The sequence below is a fragment of the Syngnathus typhle genome, linkage group LG2 (assembly GCF_033458585.1).
Source record: "Syngnathus typhle isolate RoL2023-S1 ecotype Sweden linkage group LG2, RoL_Styp_1.0, whole genome shotgun sequence".
NCBI lineage: Eukaryota > Metazoa > Chordata > Actinopteri > Syngnathiformes > Syngnathidae > Syngnathus > Syngnathus typhle.
In genome coordinates this window covers 7,759,129-7,779,499 of record NC_083739.1, presented here as the reverse complement: position 1 = coordinate 7,779,499, position 20,371 = coordinate 7,759,129, and the positions used below count along the sequence as shown (strand labels likewise).

Here is a 20,371-nt window from a genome sequence, read left to right as displayed (position 1 = left end):
CGTTCCTTGTTATGATCACAATCCTGTTTTTATTTAACAAAGGACACAGCATAAGTAGTTTGTTACATTCTTTCCAAACATGGTTAAATTGCACAGTACAAAAGGATACAGATGATAAGATATGACGTGCAGAAGGAGGAAGAAAAAGTCCAGTAATCCTTTTCTGTTTTGCTCAAAGATTACAAAGCACGTGAGAGACTTCAAGGGGAGGTGTATCTTTGATTGCAATGCCAACAATGCTCACATGCTCTGTGTAATAAACGTCTTGGGGAGCCTTGCTTGTGCTGGATTACATTTCAGTGATCAGCATGAACGAGTGCTGAGCGGAAAGTCAATCCACCAGACGTGTATTGTGCCCCTTAGTAAAATCTATGTGTGGGTAAAATACAATGGACAAAGATAATCAACATCGAGCATCTATCAATAAATAATTGTCACATTCTTTTTCACTTTTAGTTCAGTTGCCTAATTGCAGTGTGAATGTCGCGGTCTATGTCTGGCTTGTGGTTGGCAGACATCCAGTATAGGGTGTAGTCTGCCTTTCAACAAAAAGTCACCTGGCGCACTCTCACGACCTCGAAGAGGATAAATGAATAAAAAGTTTGGACTGGGACTTTCATCTTGCTTTATTTTTGGCACCACGGCTTCACCAAATGAGCCAACCTTTCTGCAGAAGATTCCTTCGGCAACCCACTTGGAATTTCCTTTCCTGGAATGCTGATTAGAAAAGTTTTATGGCCTCGTTAAATAAGGTCAGAGTGGCTCAGTAACAGGTTTAGAAATTGAAACAAAACACAGCACGCAATTTCCAGACAACAGATGCCAAGGGCATCTCACGTCATAAACCTCATGAGATAGCTCAACATTTAAGTGACTGATGAACTTTTGGGGTTTAAAAATGCATTCATGCTTTTATTTAAAGCAGATTTGATCATAGTATTTTTAATAGTATGTACAAATCCCAAACATTGTGTAAATAAATAAAAACAGAATACAATGATTTGCACATCTTTTTCAACCCATATTCAATTGGATACACAGTTGTTTTTTTTATCTCATTTTGAATTTGGTGCACAATGTGCTATGTTTATCAGTTTGAACTTTAAGAGGAGAGTTGGCAGTCTTGAAGCTTGAGAGCCTCTCTTCACTACTTCTTCCTGTCTTCCTACATGAATCAGAAATTACAAAAATGACAAAAACTCCCACTAGCATATATTTACAACTGAAATTTAGCGTTTTGGATTAAAGGTAGGCCCTGTGATTGACTGGTTGGCACGTCCGTCTAACAGTGGTCCCTGGTTCGATTCCATGTCTTGGGCCTTCCTGTGTGAAATTTGCAAATTCTCCCTGTGCCTTTTCTTCAATATTCTAGAAACATACATGATAGGTTAACTGTCTCTAAATTGTTCTGTAGTATAATTATGAGTCTGGATGATTGTCTACTGCGATTGGCTTACAACCATTTGAGGGTGTACTCTGCCTGCTGCACAAAGTCAACTGAGATAGACACCAGCACACCTGCGTGACAATAAAGTTGTTCGGATAATGGATGGATGGCTCAAAGGTAAAGTCACAGTCTAGTAGCCTCCATTAAATGTCTGTGGATTACCACTTGATGGTGCTCTAGTGTTGTAAACTGAGTGCAGCGAGTCTGCCACTATGATAATTTTCCCCATCATGTGTCTCTTCTCTGTCAGGGACCGCCTCACATCCTGTCAATTAATGACTTCCTTCGACCCTGCTGTAGACCCCATGAACACCGTGTGGAGTGATGAGCTCTAGGCATGCCTGAAGTCCAATGACATAAGACTACTTTTTGAATATCAGCCACCGACACGAGAACCTCAAGTAATCAAGTATCTGCCTTGATGAACAGGTAGTGGACCTACCCGCCCAGAACTGCTCAGTCAATGATGGGCGGAGGGCGTCTCACCAGCTGGAGCCTTAAAAAAGTTCAGAGCCTGATTTGATCCGTGGATCTAAAGGCCAAGGAACAATGAGCACCATGGCAACAGAAATTGTTGCATTTCTCCTGAGTGTCTCCGGATGGATCCTGGTGTCATCCACACTTCCTACGGACTACTGGAAGGTCTCCTCGGTGGACGGTACGGTCATTACTACGGCGACCTTCTGGTCCAACCTGTGGAAAACATGTGTGACCGACTCTACAGGTGTGTCCAACTGCAAGGACTTTCCCTCCATGCTGGCTCTGGATGGTGAGTTCCTATTCTGGTCCTGACTTGTGATGGATGTCATACCTCTTCCTGCTCCTCTGTCCATGTTTTCAAGTTTACATCCAAGTATGCCGGGGCCTGATGATTGCAGCGGTGTGTCTGGGTTTCTTTGGTGCCGTACTTGCCCTGCTTGGAATGAAGTGCACAAAAGTAGGAGGCTCCGAGAATATCAAAACTCGCCTGGCAGTCTTTGCAGGTTTCCAGTACATCCTCAGCGGTAAAACTTACTTCCCCAAAAAATTACTCTTTACCTCTAATCCTAATTTGAAGTCACAGAATTACAATTTTATTTGCCTCTACAGGCTTGTGCTGCATGACCGCCTGCTCCATATATGCTCACAGGATCACGACCGACTTTTTCGACCCCCTCTTTGTTGCCCAGAAGTAGGTAAATACAAGAACCGGGGTGACTTGTATTCCAGTCCTGTTCTAAATATCTAATTGATGTCATTGGCAGATTTGAACTGGGAGCGGCGCTCTTTATCGGCTGGGCGGGATCTGTGTTATGCATTTTGGGAGGTTTGATTTTCTGTCTCTCCCTGTCATCAGGCTCGAGCGTCAGGTAAGTTGACTGGTAACAATGGGCCTCATTCAGCAACAGTTCTCAGGAACACATTAACCCCATTAACCTGATGAGTGGCCAATGTTTTGTTTTGTTTGAAATCCAATGGACATACTTAGACTTTTAGAGGTTGAGCAGGACGTTAGGTAATTATCGGAATTACAGTTAACCCTGAATGGAACCAAAAGAGCATCAAAGATGTGAATGAGGGATTAATTAGCAATCTTTAGTTAGTGTTCAAAACATTTTGGTGTTTGTTGTCTCTATCGCAATTCATGTCACTTCATTTCTTTGGGTGTTTGCAGACTTCATCACTCCTCAAGGGGTGCTGCTGTGTCTCCACACACACACGGCGAGCGCGGCAAGGCCACTAGCAGCCTGCAAAGAGAGTTTCTGAAGCCATCCAGGAAATTTGGAAGAAACGCCTATGTGTGAAATTGCTGGTCAGCATGAGATTATGCATGTGGGTGAACTTTGAAAGAGAAATATTGTAGCAGGACATATACAGGTAATTCTTTAAATGTGATAGATTTATGACTTTTTAATTTCATTTGGTACGAATCAGCATTCAAACTCCAACTCTCCTCTGACCTTTACTACCTGCCTCACTTATTCTTCCTTATTATTCCTCATTCATCTGCACTATCCCAACGACAGCAGCTTCAAATACAAAAGACTTCATTTTGATAGGTGAGCTTCTAATAATATTATCAAAGGCCTCTCATGGTCTCCATCTTCACTGATATGACCTCCACGAATCACCAGGTCACATCTGAAGCCGCAGACAACCTGCACTTGACAGGAGGTTTCCCCACCAATTAACCATCAATCTACACTTCTAAATAATCATCAAGACGAAGCTTAGCCAGTGCCCGACACGATCCACTGAATTCATAAACAAGTATCGGGTGTCCGTGGCATTGCAGAATGGTGACATTGTGTTTTTAAATACCAGTGTGCATTTTACAAAAGAAAACATGATTTTAGGGGAAAATTGTGGGGATTTCTACACTTTGGACTTCTTACTTTCAAGTGTTTCATATTTTGTCTGTATTATTTCTTTGATTTGAACTTGTAAAGGACTTTGAGCTGTAAAAGTGCCCTATGAATAAAGTTTAATTGATTGATTGATATTCTTTTAAAGTACCCAAATGTACAAAGTGCACCAATTTAAACGCAACTGTTCTTCCTGTGCTTTTACGTGGGCTCATGCTTGGTACAGTACTTCACCTTCTTCCCCCCAAAAGTAGAAACATTTATGTATTTGTATTTCTTTCATATGATTGAGATTAGCAGCGGGTTTTAAAAATATTTAAACACTAAAAAAATCAAAACATTTTATACACACTTCTTTTTCCATTGACTTTAATGAAGCCAAAATTTGGAAAGCTTCACTTTGTTATTCTAAAGCCCATTATAGTGACTCTGGCCAATTCATTGTTGATGACAGAGTATGAATTACTGCCCACATCACCTCAGCATTAAGCCGTTATGGGAATGTGTTTTAATTATGGAAGCGGAGGCACGGTGAGGTTGCAGTGACTGATGCCATAAGCAGCCTCGGCTGGAACACGGTAAGGTCATTGTGGCAGACATTTGCGCAGTTGTTGGTAAAACCAGACCGAATATGGATAATCAACCATAAGCAATAATAAAAAAAGGTATCTACAATCTACCAAATCTGCTGACTTGGCTCTTCAGTTTTTGGTAATTAGAGATGTATGCTTAGACTAGCACCCAGAGCCCAGGTACTAATCTGGCAAGTGTCATTCGTACCAATGGGAACTCGAGGTACCCTTATCTCCCACCCGCATGTTAAAACTTGCAGAACAACAACAACATAGCCCTGCCTTGTATTTGCAAGCCAGTCAAGTTAGCCCATTTCCTAAAATGAGCAGTTGTTGGTATTTGGATGTAAGCTCAACATTCATCATCTGCAGTAGGAAATAAACGCTGACCAAAAAGGTGAGTGCGAAAAGGAAATAACCAGGGATGCGGATTCGAGTGGTTCAGATCTGGGGCTTCCTGATGACAGTACTGGGTTGGATCTTTGTGGCTTGCACCATGGCCATGGAGGGTTGGAAGATCAGCTCTGTCGGGGGCATGGGAGGCTCCTCCATCTTGAAGGTGGCCTGGTACTGGTCCAGTCTGTGGAGATCTTGCTTTACAGATTCAACAGCTGTTAGTAACTGCTACGACTTCCCCGTGCTCTGGTCCGTGGAAGGTGGGAACCGGGCCTTCCCAGAAACTTCAAAGTCGCTCTGAACCTGACTACTAAGTAATGTGATTTGTGTGATTCCAGGCCACATTCAGATTGTGCGAGGCCTGCTGATGGCTGCTCTGTCCCTGGGCATGTTGGGCTTTGTGCTCAGCTTGTTGGGCATGGAGTGTACCTTCATAGGGGGGGAAGACAAGTCAAAATACAAGAAGATCTACACTGGCGGTTGGTGCCACATAATCAGTGGTATAGTCTCATTTTAATACTATCATGATTAGATTGGATGATTGCGAATGGAGTACAATAAACATATCTGCATATCTATCAAGATCCAGTAATATAACTCTCGAAATTTGCTTCAAAATATTTCATATTGAGCTTTTATTCATGTTGTGAGAAGTATTAATTAAACAAAATGTTTAACATCATGATTGTGGCTTACTGTGGGATAAAAGTGATAGGTATGTCTAATATTTTAACATGAATAAATATTTTTCTTGTCTTTTTGTAGGTTCACTGTCCACAAGTGGATATGCTGTTTATGCACAATATGTCTCAGTAGAATATTTCAACCCAAACTTTATTGGACTTAGGTAAGTCAAATCTTAAATACTGAGCAGACTGACTTTACACTGATCCCATTCCTAAATGAGCTTAGGTTTGACCTCGGCACCCCGCTGTTCCTCGGTTGGGTTGGCTCCGCCTTTCAAATGGCTGGAGGTGTTTTCTATTTGTGGTCCGTGTGCAGGCCACTATTTGGACAAGTACAAACGTGAGTCAAGAATCAACAACACTATACCAATACAACACATCATTTTCATTTGCGTGTCAAGAAGTTATTACCAGAGAGAAAGGGAGAGACTGAGAGTGACAGAGAAACTGTGCCTCTCTTTCTATGCAGGGTGATTGTCCGAAAATTACCAGATGTGGAAAAAGACCCCAAAACCAAGTCCACCACAGAGCTGTCCTCGGTATCTGGAATCACCTCCAAGTCCAAAGCATCCTCTGTATCCGAGCTGTCATCCGTGCCTTCCAACGTGTCCGCCATCTCTTCGGGATTGACATCTGGAAGTTCAGTCCAATCAGATCGAGGGTCAAGCACGATGCGAACAAACACTTCTGCCGGCTCAGTGTCAGCTTCAGAGTCTGGCCTCTTGTCCAGATCCAGTGCATCAGCACTGTCCGGGTCACGTAGCATCCGCAGCAGTCGTATGACATCATTGTCCGGCGGCTCGAGGAGGCAGACAGCGGCTTTCCTAAAGAACTCCTACATTTGAGTGACACAGACTTGCATTAATGACTTCAGAAGACCAGTGTGGCGCTGTTCTTAAGGCTGGAACGCTGTTTACGACATGTTTCTATTTTTTAATGGAGCAAATGTACCCAGCTATGTTGCAGTCAAGACCCTTTGACCAAGACGCCAAGACAAGTTGAGTCCCCCAGTCAAGACAAAGACTAGGCAATTAAAACCAGGTTAAGACTTGGATGACAAAGTTTATAGAATGCAAGCAAACTAAATTAGACCAATTTTAGGAGATGAAAATCCACCACTTGTCAAAGAACATTTGATTTTTCTCCCCCCACCTAAAAACATTATATTAGGCGGCGCCTTCAGTGCAGGAATCTCTCTTGGTTCGTGGCCTGGAGTAAAAAAAAAACAATTGTCAGTGTTAGCACGTATAATATCCAAGTACTTATCGGGCTGTTTCACAAAATTTGACTCCTACTTGTGTACACTGCATGCATTATTTCAACAAACAAATCATACAAGGCATTCATGGACCGGTTGACAACACCTGCTCTAACCCAGCGAGCATTTTATTTGTTGCCCAGAAAACGGAGCAGATTTGCGGTGATGAATTGCGGCAGTGCCCCCTACCGGTAAAGTTGCTGAACTGGCAGTGGATTTTTCCTTCACCCGAGATGCGAGAATATCCTGTGATTAAAATAAAATATGTTTGAATACATGTCGATATTTTGTAGTAGTTTGATAAGTTGTTGTATGGCAACTGATGTAAACATTGTGTTTTTAACCAAATGTAGTTCTAACAATTTACAGCTTGATAACAATTCATAGCTTTGAATTTAAGCAGCAAATTATAATAGATGTGCAATTTTTTTTTTTTTTTGTGAGTTTAGAAAAAAATCAAAGGTCATGCTTTAATGACGACATAAATTCAACAAACTGCCCATGGTAAATGTTTCTTGTTACTAGGCGAATAAAAATTAAATAAATTAAATAAATCAGTCTCCAATCTTGAAGGTTGTGGGTTCGATCCACAAGCCCGGTGATCATGCCAAAGTGTCGTTGAGCAAGACACTAAACTTTATTTTGCTCCCAGTAGAAAAACACAATATTAGATTGAATACCATGTAGTGGAGATGAATACAAGAAATGATTACAAACAAAAATGACTTGGCTTGCTTTTTAAATTATTTAGTTAGTTAGGGTAGGCCACAGCTCACCTGAGAAAATGGATGTGCAACTCAGAAGTGGGTGTTTAACTTTACAAACCATGACAGCAGCAACTTTAGTCTGGTTAGTCCAGTTTGTCTCACAAGTCCCACATGCAGGCAAACAAAAGATGACTTAAGTAGCCATCATTCAGGGACCCGAGCTCTGGGAAAGCAAATGATGCTGACTGGGCAAAACTGTCCAAACAGATAAGATGGAAAACAAAATGCAGTCAAAGCTCTAACTCTGCAGTGTCACAGAAGCTACAGAGGAAAAACTTCCTTTTTTTTTCTCCTCTTTTTGATGGTTGGCGCTCACCATGAAGTACAGGACAGTGGTGATGTACACAGAAATTGGCTGCTTTGTGTCCTGCCTTTGCGGCTGGATCCTGGTGTGCTCTACCCTTCCCACAGAGTACTGGACCTTCTCTGAGGTGGGCAGCATTGTCCTGACCACCTCCAACTACTACTCCAACCTGTGGAGGGACTGCATCTCAGACACCACAGGGGTGTCCGACTGCAAAGATTACCCTTCCATGCTGGCCCTGCCTGGTAAGATACTGGCAACAAATCACATATCGGGTGAGAACCTTAAACAAATGCTTCACTCCAATTGCAACTCAAATAACGCTTACACACTAGACCAGGGGTGGGCAAACTTTTTGACTCGCGGGCCGAACTGGGTTCTAAATTTGGACCGGAGGGCCGGACCAGGAGCAGATGGACGTAGGCGTTGTGTGAAGTCATATAAGCGACCTGTAAAGGTCATTGCATAAAAGATCTTGGCCTTTAGTAGGTAGTAAAGCATGGATATTCCAAACAAGTTTTTTGAAAACAAATGCATTTATTAACAGCATTAAAAAAAAAAAATTCACTAAAAAACTGCTATCAGTGATTCTCATAAAATACGACACTGTTATTATGAATAACAATCTCCATCACTTCAATGCCTGCAGGTCAGATTAATGAAAGATGTTTATCTCATGAGATCACATCAAACGGCAAACATTCTGACCAAATATATCATCTTGAAGAATCGGTGAAAGCATACATCCAAATAAACTAATCAAAACAGCAACACGGTGAAGGTATCTGAAAATCAGAGCAGAGTTTTAACTCGCAAACACCTGGTAACAGAGGTGAGGAAACGGGAAACACTTGCTTAAAGTAAGCCTTAAGAACTTTACAGGTTAAGATTAGTCGCAAATAGGTGGTGCATCAATGTCCTTGAGCATCCTGCATTGTTTGAAAATGAGAATGGTCGCTAGTTTCAATCCCTGCTATGTGTACAAATCATATTCAAAATGCATTTTTTTACAATAAACTTGAGAGCCTCCCGTTCATTTTCAGTGGGAACAGTGTTGTTGGTGTCCCTTTTTTGCTAGTGCGTCATAGTCTGGAGTAAAATTTGTTGTGGCAATTCTTAGGCGAGATCCGAGGTGTTGGTCCGTTTACCTTGATCTGTGACGGGTTGATGTTGATGTGGCTGAACGTCACGTCGCGTACGTCGAGCCAAATTGGCCACTCTTTTTTAAACACTCGGCACTCCTTTTTTTCGGGCCACTCATTTTAATGGAAGGATTCCAGGGGAAGGTTTGTGGGTGGCTTTAGCGCAAAACTGCATCTGAAAGCTCAGCGCGCGAATTATAAGAATGCTGTCGTCAAAGACCACGCTCTAAATTCGGGACTGATACGAATAGAGCGAGAGTGCGCCAAGTCCGTACTACTGAGTACGTACACGCACTTGTGAGTGTGCACCGAGCTTTCTGACACGGCTTCCGGTAGTAAATGCGCAGGCGAGCGCTTCGCCATCTACTGGGAAAACGCAGTCATTGCAGGCAAAATGACAAAAAAAAAAAGTTTAATAATACAATTTGTTCAGGGTTGGCGGGCCGGATTAAACGGTCCCGTGGGCCGGATGTGGCCCGCGGGCCGTAGTTTGCCCACCCCTGCACTAGACTGACCAACACAAATTTGAATTAGAGACAAAATTATGTGTCCTTCAACCTACTTTTTATGCTGATTTAAGAATATCGTTACTTTAAAAAAAAATGCAAATTAAGCATTTTACTACCTCCAAGTTGCATAAATTCAATTTGTAATCATCACAAGAAAATCTCAGAATATTTCCTTGCACTGTTAACTGGGAAATATAAATGTCTTATACATACAGGACATGTTCTTGGCAGTCATCATATGTGTCTTTGCAGCGTTCCTGCATGCATGTAGGGCATTGGCAGTCTCCGCGGTCATCACTGGCTTCTTTGGTGGCGTCCTCACTCTCATTGGCATGAAGTGCACTAAAATAGGGGGATCAGAGCTTGCAAATTCAAGAGTGACCTTTGCAGGTGGAATCACCTATCTTGCCTCAGGTAAATTTGATTATTAGACAACTGTAAAAATATTACTGACTTTTCTCGTTGACAAACTGGATTTCAGAGAAATGGGCTATTTTTGTGCTAGGCTTCTGTGGTATGATCACTTACTCCTGGTGGGCCAACAGGGTGATCACAGAATTCCTCGACCCAAATTTCAGGGCACAGAAGTAAGTACTGGATGTCTGACGAGAAAGACAAATGCAAAAGATCACCATTAACGTAATCAAATCAATATTCAGATTTGAGCTTGGAGCTGCAGTTTTCATAGGCTGGGGGGGCTCCGTCCTTTTGCTCTCCGGTGGTACAGTGTTGACTTACTTCTCTGGAAAAGAAGGTCTTCCATCAAGGTAAAACAAACACACAATAAAATTTCCAATTTGAAAAGGCTTTTTGATGCAATCATGTTTTGTTTCCGATGTTAAGTTCCTCAAACCGACCACGGAGACCAGCCACGTATGCCACCGCCCGCACCCGAAAGACATATATGCTCCCACCTACATCTTCCAGGGTCACTCTGGGGCCACCGCTGTTTTATGAGGGTAGGAAGAGTGGACAAGGCAGAGCGGTAACAAAGACAACTGCCACCTTCAGCAGGGATGACTTTGTCTGAGCAAAATGTATTACTATACGTATGGCGGTCTTGTATTGAGGAAAGACCAGAAGGATTGGCCATTTTAATAAACAAAAGAAATATCGAGCTAAATTTCATTTCAGTCACCGTGTCCAAATAGAAAGACAAAAAAGATTTCCCTCTAACATGAGTCAGCGCTTTATTGTAATACACCATATTAAAATGTTTGTTGTAATAATATGTACTGTGTAACCCAAATAGTCTAAACAGTGTTGTGATTAATGTTTCATTTGTGGAATAGAAATTCAACTTGCAAAATCCACCTGTTTTTATCCATCTCACTTGCTGTTGACTAAAAATGACATCACAGTTGTCAGGTCGTCGGCACAACTAATCACGACCAACCAGTTTTCTGAAGCTGAGCTGTGACTGGTTTGTCTCTCCTGTCCCCTGATGTCAAACCCTGCGGTTTGTCACATTCAATTGTGAAAATTCCCTTTTCAGATTTTTATGTAACATACCCAGTTTCTTTTCGGCACAAGCTAGTGGATTCTTGCCGCGACCTGTAAATGCACGTTACAATCAGCAGCCCGCAGCTTTTCCCCATTTATATCCTGCCATGCAATTACTGACCTTCTGCTCCGTAGGACAGCAGAATATTATGCTTTAAAAATTACAATATTGTTATGAAAATCATTATTGCTTGTGTTTTTTTGTTTTTGTTTAAATGTTTATATTGTTGACGTTGTACAGTACTTTGTTTCAGCTGTGGTTGGTTTTATGAGTGTGCTATAAAGATACATTTCTTTCTCAAACTGTGACTATCACTTCTGAAAGAATTAGTATCTGCTAAAACAATCTATTTAGCAACATTGAACTCTGTTATCAATGTTTAGGTTTACAGTTTGGTCAGCTATTGGATGGCCGGATGCACAGACAGGAGGAACAAACACGCTCTGCCTTTCCACCACTAAAACGTGGCATGTAGAAGATACACGTACAAACAACAGCAAACCCTTGTGATGTTTTTTCTCGAAGAACTTTTTTAGGTTTCTTAACAGACATGTATTCCTCAATTAATCAATAAATGTTGTATTGCTTGTAAAAATACTTCTCTATAGAAAAATTCTCAAAGACTTAATTTAACAAAGAATTATAAACAAGTGTCATTACACAAAGTGCTAAACAAATTTACTAGACCAACACCCAATGTGAGGTTTATATGATGGCTGCCCTAAATACATTTATGTAATAGTTTAAGAACTATAAATCAGCTCTGTAACTCAAATTATATCAATTAAACGTCACACACTCGGCCCTGTTTAAAACAGTAAAACAAATACGTACTAGTTTTTACTATAAACATGTTTTTGAATGTTTTCTGTATTTTTTTTCGACAGGTCTAATAATTATGTTCAGCACTGTAATGTGTACTAAATATAAGGAAATCTGAAAAAAAAAAAGCACATTGGAAACCAAGTGCAAAAACATTGGCACAGGGATGAGGTAATATTGAAAACGCTAAGCTATACTAACATATTGCTTAGCTATGTTAACATATTGTTATGCTGAGTCCGTTTTCCATATATGGAATCGAGGTTCTCGGTTTTGTTTGCCCGGTGGTGTGGATGTGATTGTAGACAACACAACGTAGCGTGTCTTGTTTGTGGTTCCTTCTGCAATTTACCAGAAGCTTCGCCACTGTCTGATGATCAGGAGTGCCATTTGTGTTAATTATTAAAATCTTCCGAGTCACAGATGTCACTGAGGTAACACAGACTGCTCTTCAAGGTGCTCCCCGTTCCAGCTTCAGTCAAACCTAATGAGCACAAAACAAAAGACTAGCAATTTTGGCTTTAAACCATCTTGACATCAGCTTGTTGTTTTACTGGTTATCGCGGCACACACAAAAAGCCTGCAAAGCTGTTTCCTGGGTTTGGTCACGTGACATTTCGCCTACAGACGATTTAGCACTGACCTGATCTTGGAGCCTTTCCTCTGGAAGTGTCTTTTCCTGTGGAGGAGTCCCACACGCTGGTGCTAGGTGAGTCATTGCTCCTCACCGTTGTTCCGGAGTTGTGGGCGGGTTTCGATTTTCCTTGTCTGTCTTCAAAAGAGGAATGGGCGTCATCGCTGCTCTCCTCCAGATCTGAAGACTGTCCAACATATGCCAACATTAACTCATGCCAAATGTGAAATCTCCATTATTGATGTTCATTGTTAGTCTCACCAAGAACTCGTGAACCTCATCATTGGGCTCTGGCAAGATGCTCACGCCCCCTACGGGTCTCTTTGACACTTTATTTGCAACCTTACTCTCAATTTTCCTTGCCAACTCACTCACTTTGTTTTCTAAAAAAAAGAATTTTTACATGGATATTAGACAGTAGCTCGGTATTTATTTAACATTTTTACAGTTGCATTTATTTAGTGTAACAAGAGTTTATTTATTTATTTATTTAAATAGCTACAATACTTGGCCATCTTACCTTTACCGAAGGATGTCTTTTCTACGTTGCCATTCTGGTCTTTGAAACTCTGGAGTTGCCTGGAGTCAATCTCCTGCAGCTCACTGACATCTGAAAAGTCATCCTCATAGATCTCATCATGGTTGTCCTTCCCTATCTTCATGACAGCTGCTGTCTTGTTCACACCACCAGAACGTTGGCTATTAAAGGATGAAAGACCAGCTGGAGCTGGCATCGCCTGGATCAAATTGGATTTTCTTGCAGTGATTTGAACTGCTTCCTGCTTATTTGTTGTGACGTGTGAAGGTTTGCCCCATTGTTGTTGAGGAGACTCGGTGTCCTCCATGTCTGTATCCTCGTCTTCTGAATCCACAAAGGAGCTGAAAGGCGGTGTTCTAAGGCATAAGCAAGATTGTTAATTTCTTACACAATGATAATAATTTCTAGATTTCCATTCTAACTTTTTCAAAGAATTTGATTTACTTGGGAGTGTGTTCTTTCTGAGCAGTTTTATGGCTAGGTGTAGACGTCTTTGGTTGGATGGTGGTCTTGGCTCTTGGTGCGGGTTGTGGGGTCTTGGCTTGTTGGGCTACGGCTTCAGAGATGCCCTGCGATGCTTTAGATGGTAGACTACTGGATCGAGGGCGCGTCTGCAACACTACACGGAAGAGGAACACAGATGACGTCCGCCCTAAAAGCAGCTTAGCCGCTGACACTAACTCAGGGCATTAATTTTGTCCGGGTGGCAGAAACAATCTTTCACAGACTGACTAATAGTGTGACTGTTGAATTAAGTCAGATGATGTCATTTGCTAAGAAGCTTTCTCAAAGACTTGATCATACCCTGAGCAGAGTGTCTGGATTTGTCCAAAGACTGGAGATTGCTGTCCTTCTTCTTTAAGGCCAGCTGCTGCTCCAAAGTGTTAAGTATGTCCGCACGATGGTGCCAATAGTCGGGAAATTTCTTTGCAAGGCTCTGTTGCTTTGTGTGTATATTAGCAAGAATTGACCTGAGCTCTTTGGTCTTCAGTTTTTTCTGATCCTGACAAAAGGGGCACGGAGAATGTGAAAGGGTGAAAAATCGAATTAATTTGACCTCATGCAAATTTATACATTTATAGATACATTTACATTTTCCCCTTAAATCATAGACTCTTACTATTCATTTATTCTTTTTGTAGCTGTTATGGTGCGTTCACTGCAGCTTGAGAAATTATAGATATTTAAAGGGTCCAACCATCAAAGGACACCACAAATAGGTTGTACACAATTGTGCGAAGCGGGCAGTAGCTCACCGGCTTCACTCCCACCGTCTCCAGTTTCGTCAAAACAACTTGCTCGAGATGTTGCTTGATTTCCGTCTTATTGGGGTTCCTTCTGACGGGAACCCTGGCTTTCTTCTCCGGAAAGGGTTCAGGCTTTTTCTCCACTGGCCTCTTCTCAGGGATGGTGGTCAAGTCTGTCAAAAGATTGAATTGCCCGCTTACTATCAGTTTTAAAGGTCATTTGGTGTACTCGCATGTAGGTCACCAAGGTGAAAGATAGGTGTCCTCTTTGTCCCTGGTCACATGCCAATTTAAGTAGGAGGTGCTCATTAATTCACAGACCGAAGAAGCGCTTATTATTTTTTGGCGTGTGACTTCGCCATGTTGTGTGATTTGCACGTATTGAACACATTTGGACTGTGTGGAATGCCACGTTACATTCAGAGGAGCAGTAACGGTGGTAACACGAGGAAGGCCGACCAAGCGCGGAAAAAAACACTCGACCTGTTTATGTAACCCTCAGTGGCTTTTAAGTTACAACTTTCAAGGTCTCTGATTGGTCAGGGAAAACATAATAAATGAAAAACAAAACAAAACGATGGTCTCAGTCACAACAAAGCTGAGAAAACGGCTGCTCAACAGACTGATGCTGATGCTGATCCATGCAAACGACATGCAGTTGGCCAATTCTGCTCGAGTTTCAGGTTCTATTTTACCTTCCTCCTCTTCTGACAGCTCTTGTATTGGATCCAGCTGAGGAACAGAGATGAGCTCCTCTAATAGCACAGTAAGTTTGTGGGTCATTAGAAGTCAGGGAGATAAAATAGGGGTTATAAGAGAGGTGGGACAGGAGGGGAGTAGGTGTATTCCTTCAATAATTCCCCATGCAAACAAATCCCATGCTCAGACACTCTGGGAATTGATGTTTATTTCACAGTTCGGGTTCAGAACTCACCAAGTACAACTTTCTTTGGTTTAGGCTCTGGAGCTGGTGCACTTCCTACCACTGGAAAAAAGACATTGAGAATGCATTAGGATCACACGGGTGGGTTTCTGATGAGGAATAATGGGTTAGATTCTCTACCTGATACTTTATGCGCCTTAGCGGGTAAGTTTGAAGATGTATTTTGTATCTGCAAGACGAATAGAACAAAACATCATATGACTTGTCATTTTTCATCTGATTGGATCTATTATTACACTGAGTAGCAATCCCGTGCAACATAACAGCACTAAGTACACACGCAGATCCAAAAATACAATTGCTGTTTGCTTGTTTATTTCGGCTTATATATTGTGATACTTCATCGCAATTACGTTACATGCACTGCAAACACACGATTTTGAAATGGAAAACGGGATGAAGCGGACCGGCTTGTCGAGTCCCTCCATGGTTTCAAATTTAGTTTGCCTCACACATCATTCATGATACACTTTGATTTCCTATTTTTCTTTTTGGGCTCACCTGTATGAAGAAATGTGCCTTGGCAGCGATAAACAATAAACACCTCTCTGACAATGTGCATCGAAATGACTGCTAAACAGTCATTGTGAAAACATGATTTAAATTGGATCGCATCGGTTTTGTGCACCGAATGTTGTAGTCGGTGAAGTGCACGTTATTCTGAGCAGAAATCTTCCAGGAAAAGTATCAGCTTCCCGTAGATTAAGCACCCTATCCAGCATACGTTATCATCGTATCACTCAGCTCATGCAGCAAATACAGGAAATCCTCAACAAGGGCTGTGCTTCCACTCTGCTTCCGCGTTGGCACACACTCACAGTGGACAACATTGATGAATGTGAAGCATTACTAACCTGCTCCCTCTGATCCCGGATGGTTTGCTCCTTCTCTTGCATCTTCCTCCGCATCTCCTGCAGCTGCCTCTTGCTCTGCTCCTGGTTCTCCGATATGGCCGACTGCAATCTTTTCAACTCTTTCTGCAACTGAAAGGAGAATGTTTCTCTCAGGACTTGTTAAAAATGTTGTGGAACTAAACTCTTAAAAAAAAGAAATACTGTACGTCGTTCTTTTCTGACTCATAATGTGTTGTGATTTTCACCAGCCTGGCCTCCCATTTTTTGTCCTGGAGGATGATATTTTTTAAATATTACTTTGCAGTGAAAATAAACTTGCAGAATATAAAATAAATGTTTTGCACATATTTACCTGCTGTTTCTGTTGATGTTCCAGCTTTTGAATGGCTTGTATCTGGACCATCTCTACCGCTTTAAAATGATCTAGTTCCTTTAGCATGTCTTTGTCCTTGGACTGTTGCTTTTCATCCTAGAATTGCACAAAAACTGGAATAAAAATGTGGCTGAACGGTGAGAAGATTCAAATTGCTTTTTTTCTTGCCTCTGTTGGTCTTGCTTGTATGATGTGTTGGTGTTGAATAAGATCCTTCAGATTTGTAATCTCCAGTTTGAGGCTTTCGATCTGAGATTTCTTCTCGCTTTCTCGCATTTCTGAAAAAGATTTTGTATTCAATGATAATATATCTATTATTAATATTTTTTCACAAAATACAATCATCACCCATTGCCTACTAGATTGCGAGGTGACTTACGTAGCTCGCTCTCCTCCACGTGTCGCTGCAGCTTTTGATTCTGTGGAGAACAATTATTGTGGGAAATTTGTCATCATGTAGTCCTGACATTTTTTTTTTTTAGATAAAGCTCAGTGAAATAATTTGTGCACTCTTGCCTCGGCCGCTTTGGCTTCCAATATTTGTTGCTGTTGACCAATTTGCTCCCTCAGACTGTTCATCTCCAATTTCAGGGCTTGGATTTGAGATTTCTCCTCACTGCTCGATTGTAACTCTGATGAAAACGGTAATGACAGACAGCGCAAATTAAGTGTCATTTCACAAGCAAAAAGGTACTTGTGTAATTTAGATGTGACTTACGCATGTCGCTCTCATCGGGATGGCGCCGCTGCATGTGACTTTGAAGAAATGAAGCAGAGAGGAACTTCTTTTTACAAAACGCGCACTAAAACACAACAAAAGGACATGTGTTAATAAAGCAAAAACAGAGGTCACAATTGGTGCAGGATTTGGACCGAGAAGCAGACAGGAGAAGGGAGTGACATAGTAAAAGTCTTTATATACAAAAATTCAAAACACAAACAGAGAGCTTATTTATATAAAGAAAAAGGCTGCGTCCAACCCTGTGTGACCAAATAATGTACAACAGCAACCAACAACATCAAGGATATGAAGAATCTGCAGTCACAACAATACAACTTAAATAATATCATAGTGCTGGGCATCAAACTTCCAATTTCATGTAATTTATCTGAAAATTCTTTATTACAAATACATCAGACAAAGTGACAGGCAGGATGATATAGTTACCCTTTGCATCAATCTGTGGAAATTCATTCAACAGAATGAATGATGGCATTCTGCAAATATATCAGCTCTGTGCTCAATGAAGCGCACATTTATTTGAGATGAGATCATTATTCATAAACTGTGACATTTTTGTTTGGTGGTGCGCAGTGCGTGTGTAGATTTTTTTTTAATGGATGCCATGTGTCAATAAAGGTTGCGCAACACTACTCTATTAATTATTCATCAGCGACTGTTAGTGAGCTGCTTGTGCACACCTGGCAGCCACATGGACACACACTATCTGTCGCCTTAGCAACTGCTTGGCCCCGTCAGAGGCAGCCCTGTACTTAAGAAACAGGATCATTTTTCATTTACGATATAAATGTCCTGGTGGAATATGAATGCACTCTGCTATGGATTACACACCACAGCATGCATTAGCTTCAATACATTACACCAAAATGTCAAGGGACAAATAAAGCCAGGGAGCCATTTAGCACCCCTTTAAGTGGATTAAAACTCAACTGAACCCACCATCTGCCTGCCAGCAGGAAGATACCCCTTCCTGTCCAAAAACAAAGCTTCCATTAAACGTTCCTAAACATGATGGCGCTGGAGCATTTTACAATTCAATCACAGAAATTGTGTCAGCTCTCATTTCTATTAATCTTCGGGCTAATGAAATAAAATGTTTATTATAAGTGGTACAGAAAATGGATGTATGGATTATCTGATGAAATAATTATTTTTTTCCTGACATAAAATAAGCAAAATCAATGTATTCTTATTAATGTAATAATGCTTCATAATTATAATTATGTAATAATGGTCAAATTCAGATCAAAACATACAATCCAATAAGAAATTTATTACATGGCTTGGCAATATGCATATTATGTGGGCAATCACAATATTGATATTTTTATATTTATTGTGCAGCCCAATTAAATTCCATTCTATTGTCCTATGAGACACTAGCTAAGATGGGACCATAAGAAACTGGGTGAGAATGATGCAACTAGTAATACAAACACACCAAAACACCAAATTAAAGATAATTTCGTATGTTAGCAGAAATTGTACCTTTTGACTGTTGGTGATATGCGGAGCGAACAGGGTTTGCTGTTTGCGTATAATCTTATTCCGTTTCTTGAGCTCGGCCGTCATCTCCATCATGCTTTCCTCCTGCTTCTTCAAGTGGGCCAGTAGCTGCTCCTGTTGCATGTTGGCACTCGCCAGCTTCTCCTCCGCTGCTTGCAGATTGAGCGTGAGACATTCCTGACAGTGGAGGAGCCATTCGACAGTGAGTTGGGCCAACTGGAGAATCTTGATGAGCGCTCGGTCCACAGGGCTCTGACAGCGCTGACACCGCTCTCCATCCAAGCTGCAGAAGGTCACGGTGCTTATGTGCTCCTGTAGGATATCCACATCTAGTTGGCTAATCACCTGATCAATATCTACAGCGTGGATTCGCCGCCAGTCTACACTCTCCCTACGCTGGCGGAACCTGAAAGGCAGAATGGTGGGTGGCGCACTGGAGGGAGCCATGCCTAGTGCAGAATGGACCTTCACGGAGGGCTGGCTGAGTGGGGAATTCAGGAGAGATGGGATCCCTGCTGATGAATGATTCCCCTGGGTGTCACTGCTATAAGGGTAGTATATGCCGTCCTGAAATGGCTGAAACAGACAATAAAGCACGCCATTTACATCTGGCTCGACATGCAAAGCGAAACAATTATCATCACACAACACCAAGTAACCTTCATTTTCGATTGTAGCGTTCTCTAGGAAATCCGAATCTACCTGATCCAGTCGAGCTCTCCTTACCATCTCCGAATCATGAAGGACTCCCTCAGGGATCGCGAATCGAGGAGCCGTGGTTTCTCTGTGGTTCCGCCTTCGAACAGACACGAGGACAAACGCCGAAGCCGCGTTGCCGTGGAAACAGAAACGAGCTTCCCTTGGGGAGAGAAGTGTTACCAAAACACTGCAGGCAATCATCTTAATGTTTCCCCAGCAGCAGCGGTGGTTGAATTACGTCCCGTGGGAAATAATTAATGCTTAGCAAAAATATGAATTCCACCATTAGCAACAGCTAGCTTACCTGCAGTTATCGAAAACGGTCGTCGGGTTTCTTCAACTCGAACCACTAATCCCACGAACAATACATCCTATAATGTATTTGGGGCTCGCTTGACTTGTAGATGAACAACAGCATGCTTGTTTAAACTTGTCCGAGGAGCGCCAGTATTGTCTATGAAGCACAAAGCGTGTAGTTTTGTCCCCCTCACAAACTTCCAACGGGAATGTATTTTTTTTTCTCTAACGGAGATCTGATCGGTTGGCGCCCACAAAAATACACCGTAAAAAACTTTAAAAGATGTCTTTTGCCGCAGCGACCGTGAAAAGCTTTGGTTAAATATGTACCGCAGAGCCACTGCAAAAGGCAAATAAACTTACAGTCGTGATAGTCGACGTTTATAAATATTTGGGAAAGTTTTCTCCCGACGTTGACCCAAAGAATTTCGGGGTGACTCCCAGACTAACATCCGGTACCTTCAAAGTAAATCAGATGAATTGAGAATTACATTTATAATTGACGGTGTGTATAGTTGGAGTTTTACAGATGACTAATAGTTACATCATTACACTAATAACAAGTATGACTGGTTAAAACAGATCGTGTAAGGTTTATTAATTCAAGAACAGTAAGTCAGGCCGCAATTGTAAATAAGAAATTGTTCTTAATTGTTTGCCTGGGTAAATAAAGGTTAAAAATAATAATAAATAAAACCAGTGTCGTAAATCTGTGCGTGGTGACTCATTTATATCAAGAAAGTAATCAAGGGTAATTATTATTAATTATTATTATTTTTTTGGGGG

At 41.5% G+C, this 20,371-nt stretch overlaps 4 protein-coding genes across 11 annotated transcripts; 3 read left to right on the top strand and 1 right to left on the bottom strand.

Moving 5' to 3' along the window:
* Window positions 1-1,671: 1,671 nt before the first annotated feature.
* cldn10a (claudin 10a) lies at window positions 1,672-3,927 on the top strand. 4 transcript variants are annotated; one of them, XM_061271801.1, is made up of 8 exons: window positions 1,672-2,105; window positions 2,172-2,216; window positions 2,326-2,451; window positions 2,537-2,618; window positions 2,692-2,796; window positions 3,102-3,304; window positions 3,454-3,486; window positions 3,562-3,927. In XM_061271801.1, exons 1-6 carry the CDS (start codon window positions 1,997-1,999, stop codon window positions 3,229-3,231), a joined length of 597 nt encoding a protein of 198 aa, XP_061127785.1. In that variant the 5' UTR covers window positions 1,672-1,996; the 3' UTR covers window positions 3,232-3,304; window positions 3,454-3,486; window positions 3,562-3,927. The 4 variants fall into 4 exon arrangements, with proteins under 4 accessions (XP_061127785.1, XP_061127784.1, XP_061127783.1 ...); XM_061271800.1 differs by having other exon boundaries at window positions 2,290-2,451; XM_061271799.1 differs by having other exon boundaries at window positions 1,672-2,216.
* Window positions 3,928-4,646: 719 nt separating this feature from the next.
* cldn10e (claudin 10e) lies at window positions 4,647-6,987 on the top strand. The gene is made up of 5 exons (XM_061271138.1): window positions 4,647-5,020; window positions 5,099-5,260; window positions 5,526-5,607; window positions 5,673-5,786; window positions 5,916-6,987. The coding sequence occupies exons 1-5, from the start codon at window positions 4,789-4,791 to the stop codon at window positions 6,289-6,291; spliced, it is 966 nt and encodes a 321-aa protein (XP_061127122.1). The 5' UTR covers window positions 4,647-4,788; the 3' UTR covers window positions 6,292-6,987.
* A 580-nt stretch (window positions 6,988-7,567) lies between these two features.
* LOC133147031 (claudin-10-like) lies at window positions 7,568-11,232 on the top strand. Of its 4 annotated transcripts, none has more exons than XM_061271147.1 (5): window positions 7,568-8,050; window positions 9,679-9,840; window positions 9,908-10,013; window positions 10,086-10,193; window positions 10,270-11,232. In XM_061271147.1, the coding sequence occupies exons 1-5, from the start codon at window positions 7,789-7,791 to the stop codon at window positions 10,454-10,456; spliced, it is 825 nt and encodes a 274-aa protein (XP_061127131.1). In that variant the 5' UTR covers window positions 7,568-7,788; the 3' UTR covers window positions 10,457-11,232. The 4 variants fall into 4 exon arrangements, with proteins under 4 accessions (XP_061127131.1, XP_061127149.1, XP_061127142.1 ...); XM_061271165.1 differs by having other exon boundaries at window positions 7,578-8,020; XM_061271158.1 differs by having other exon boundaries at window positions 7,580-8,050; window positions 9,932-10,013.
* On the bottom strand, window positions 10,600-19,489 carry dzip1 (DAZ interacting zinc finger protein 1). 2 transcript variants are annotated; one of them, XM_061271123.1, is made up of 18 exons: window positions 19,292-19,489; window positions 18,572-19,165; window positions 17,060-17,144; window positions 16,858-16,973; window positions 16,721-16,760; window positions 16,510-16,619; window positions 16,321-16,437; window positions 16,175-16,237; window positions 15,969-16,097; window positions 15,235-15,283; window positions 15,106-15,156; window positions 14,181-14,344; window positions 13,729-13,927; window positions 13,369-13,543; window positions 12,907-13,280; window positions 12,648-12,769; window positions 12,396-12,573; window positions 10,600-12,236 (listed from the first exon to the last, which is right to left on the bottom strand). In XM_061271123.1, exons 1-18 carry the CDS (start codon window positions 19,487-19,489, stop codon window positions 12,148-12,150), a joined length of 2,853 nt encoding a protein of 950 aa, XP_061127107.1. In that variant the 3' UTR covers window positions 10,600-12,147. The 2 variants fall into 2 exon arrangements, with proteins under 2 accessions (XP_061127107.1, XP_061127113.1); XM_061271129.1 differs by having other exon boundaries at window positions 19,316-19,489.
* Window positions 19,490-20,371: the final 882 nt, after the last annotated feature.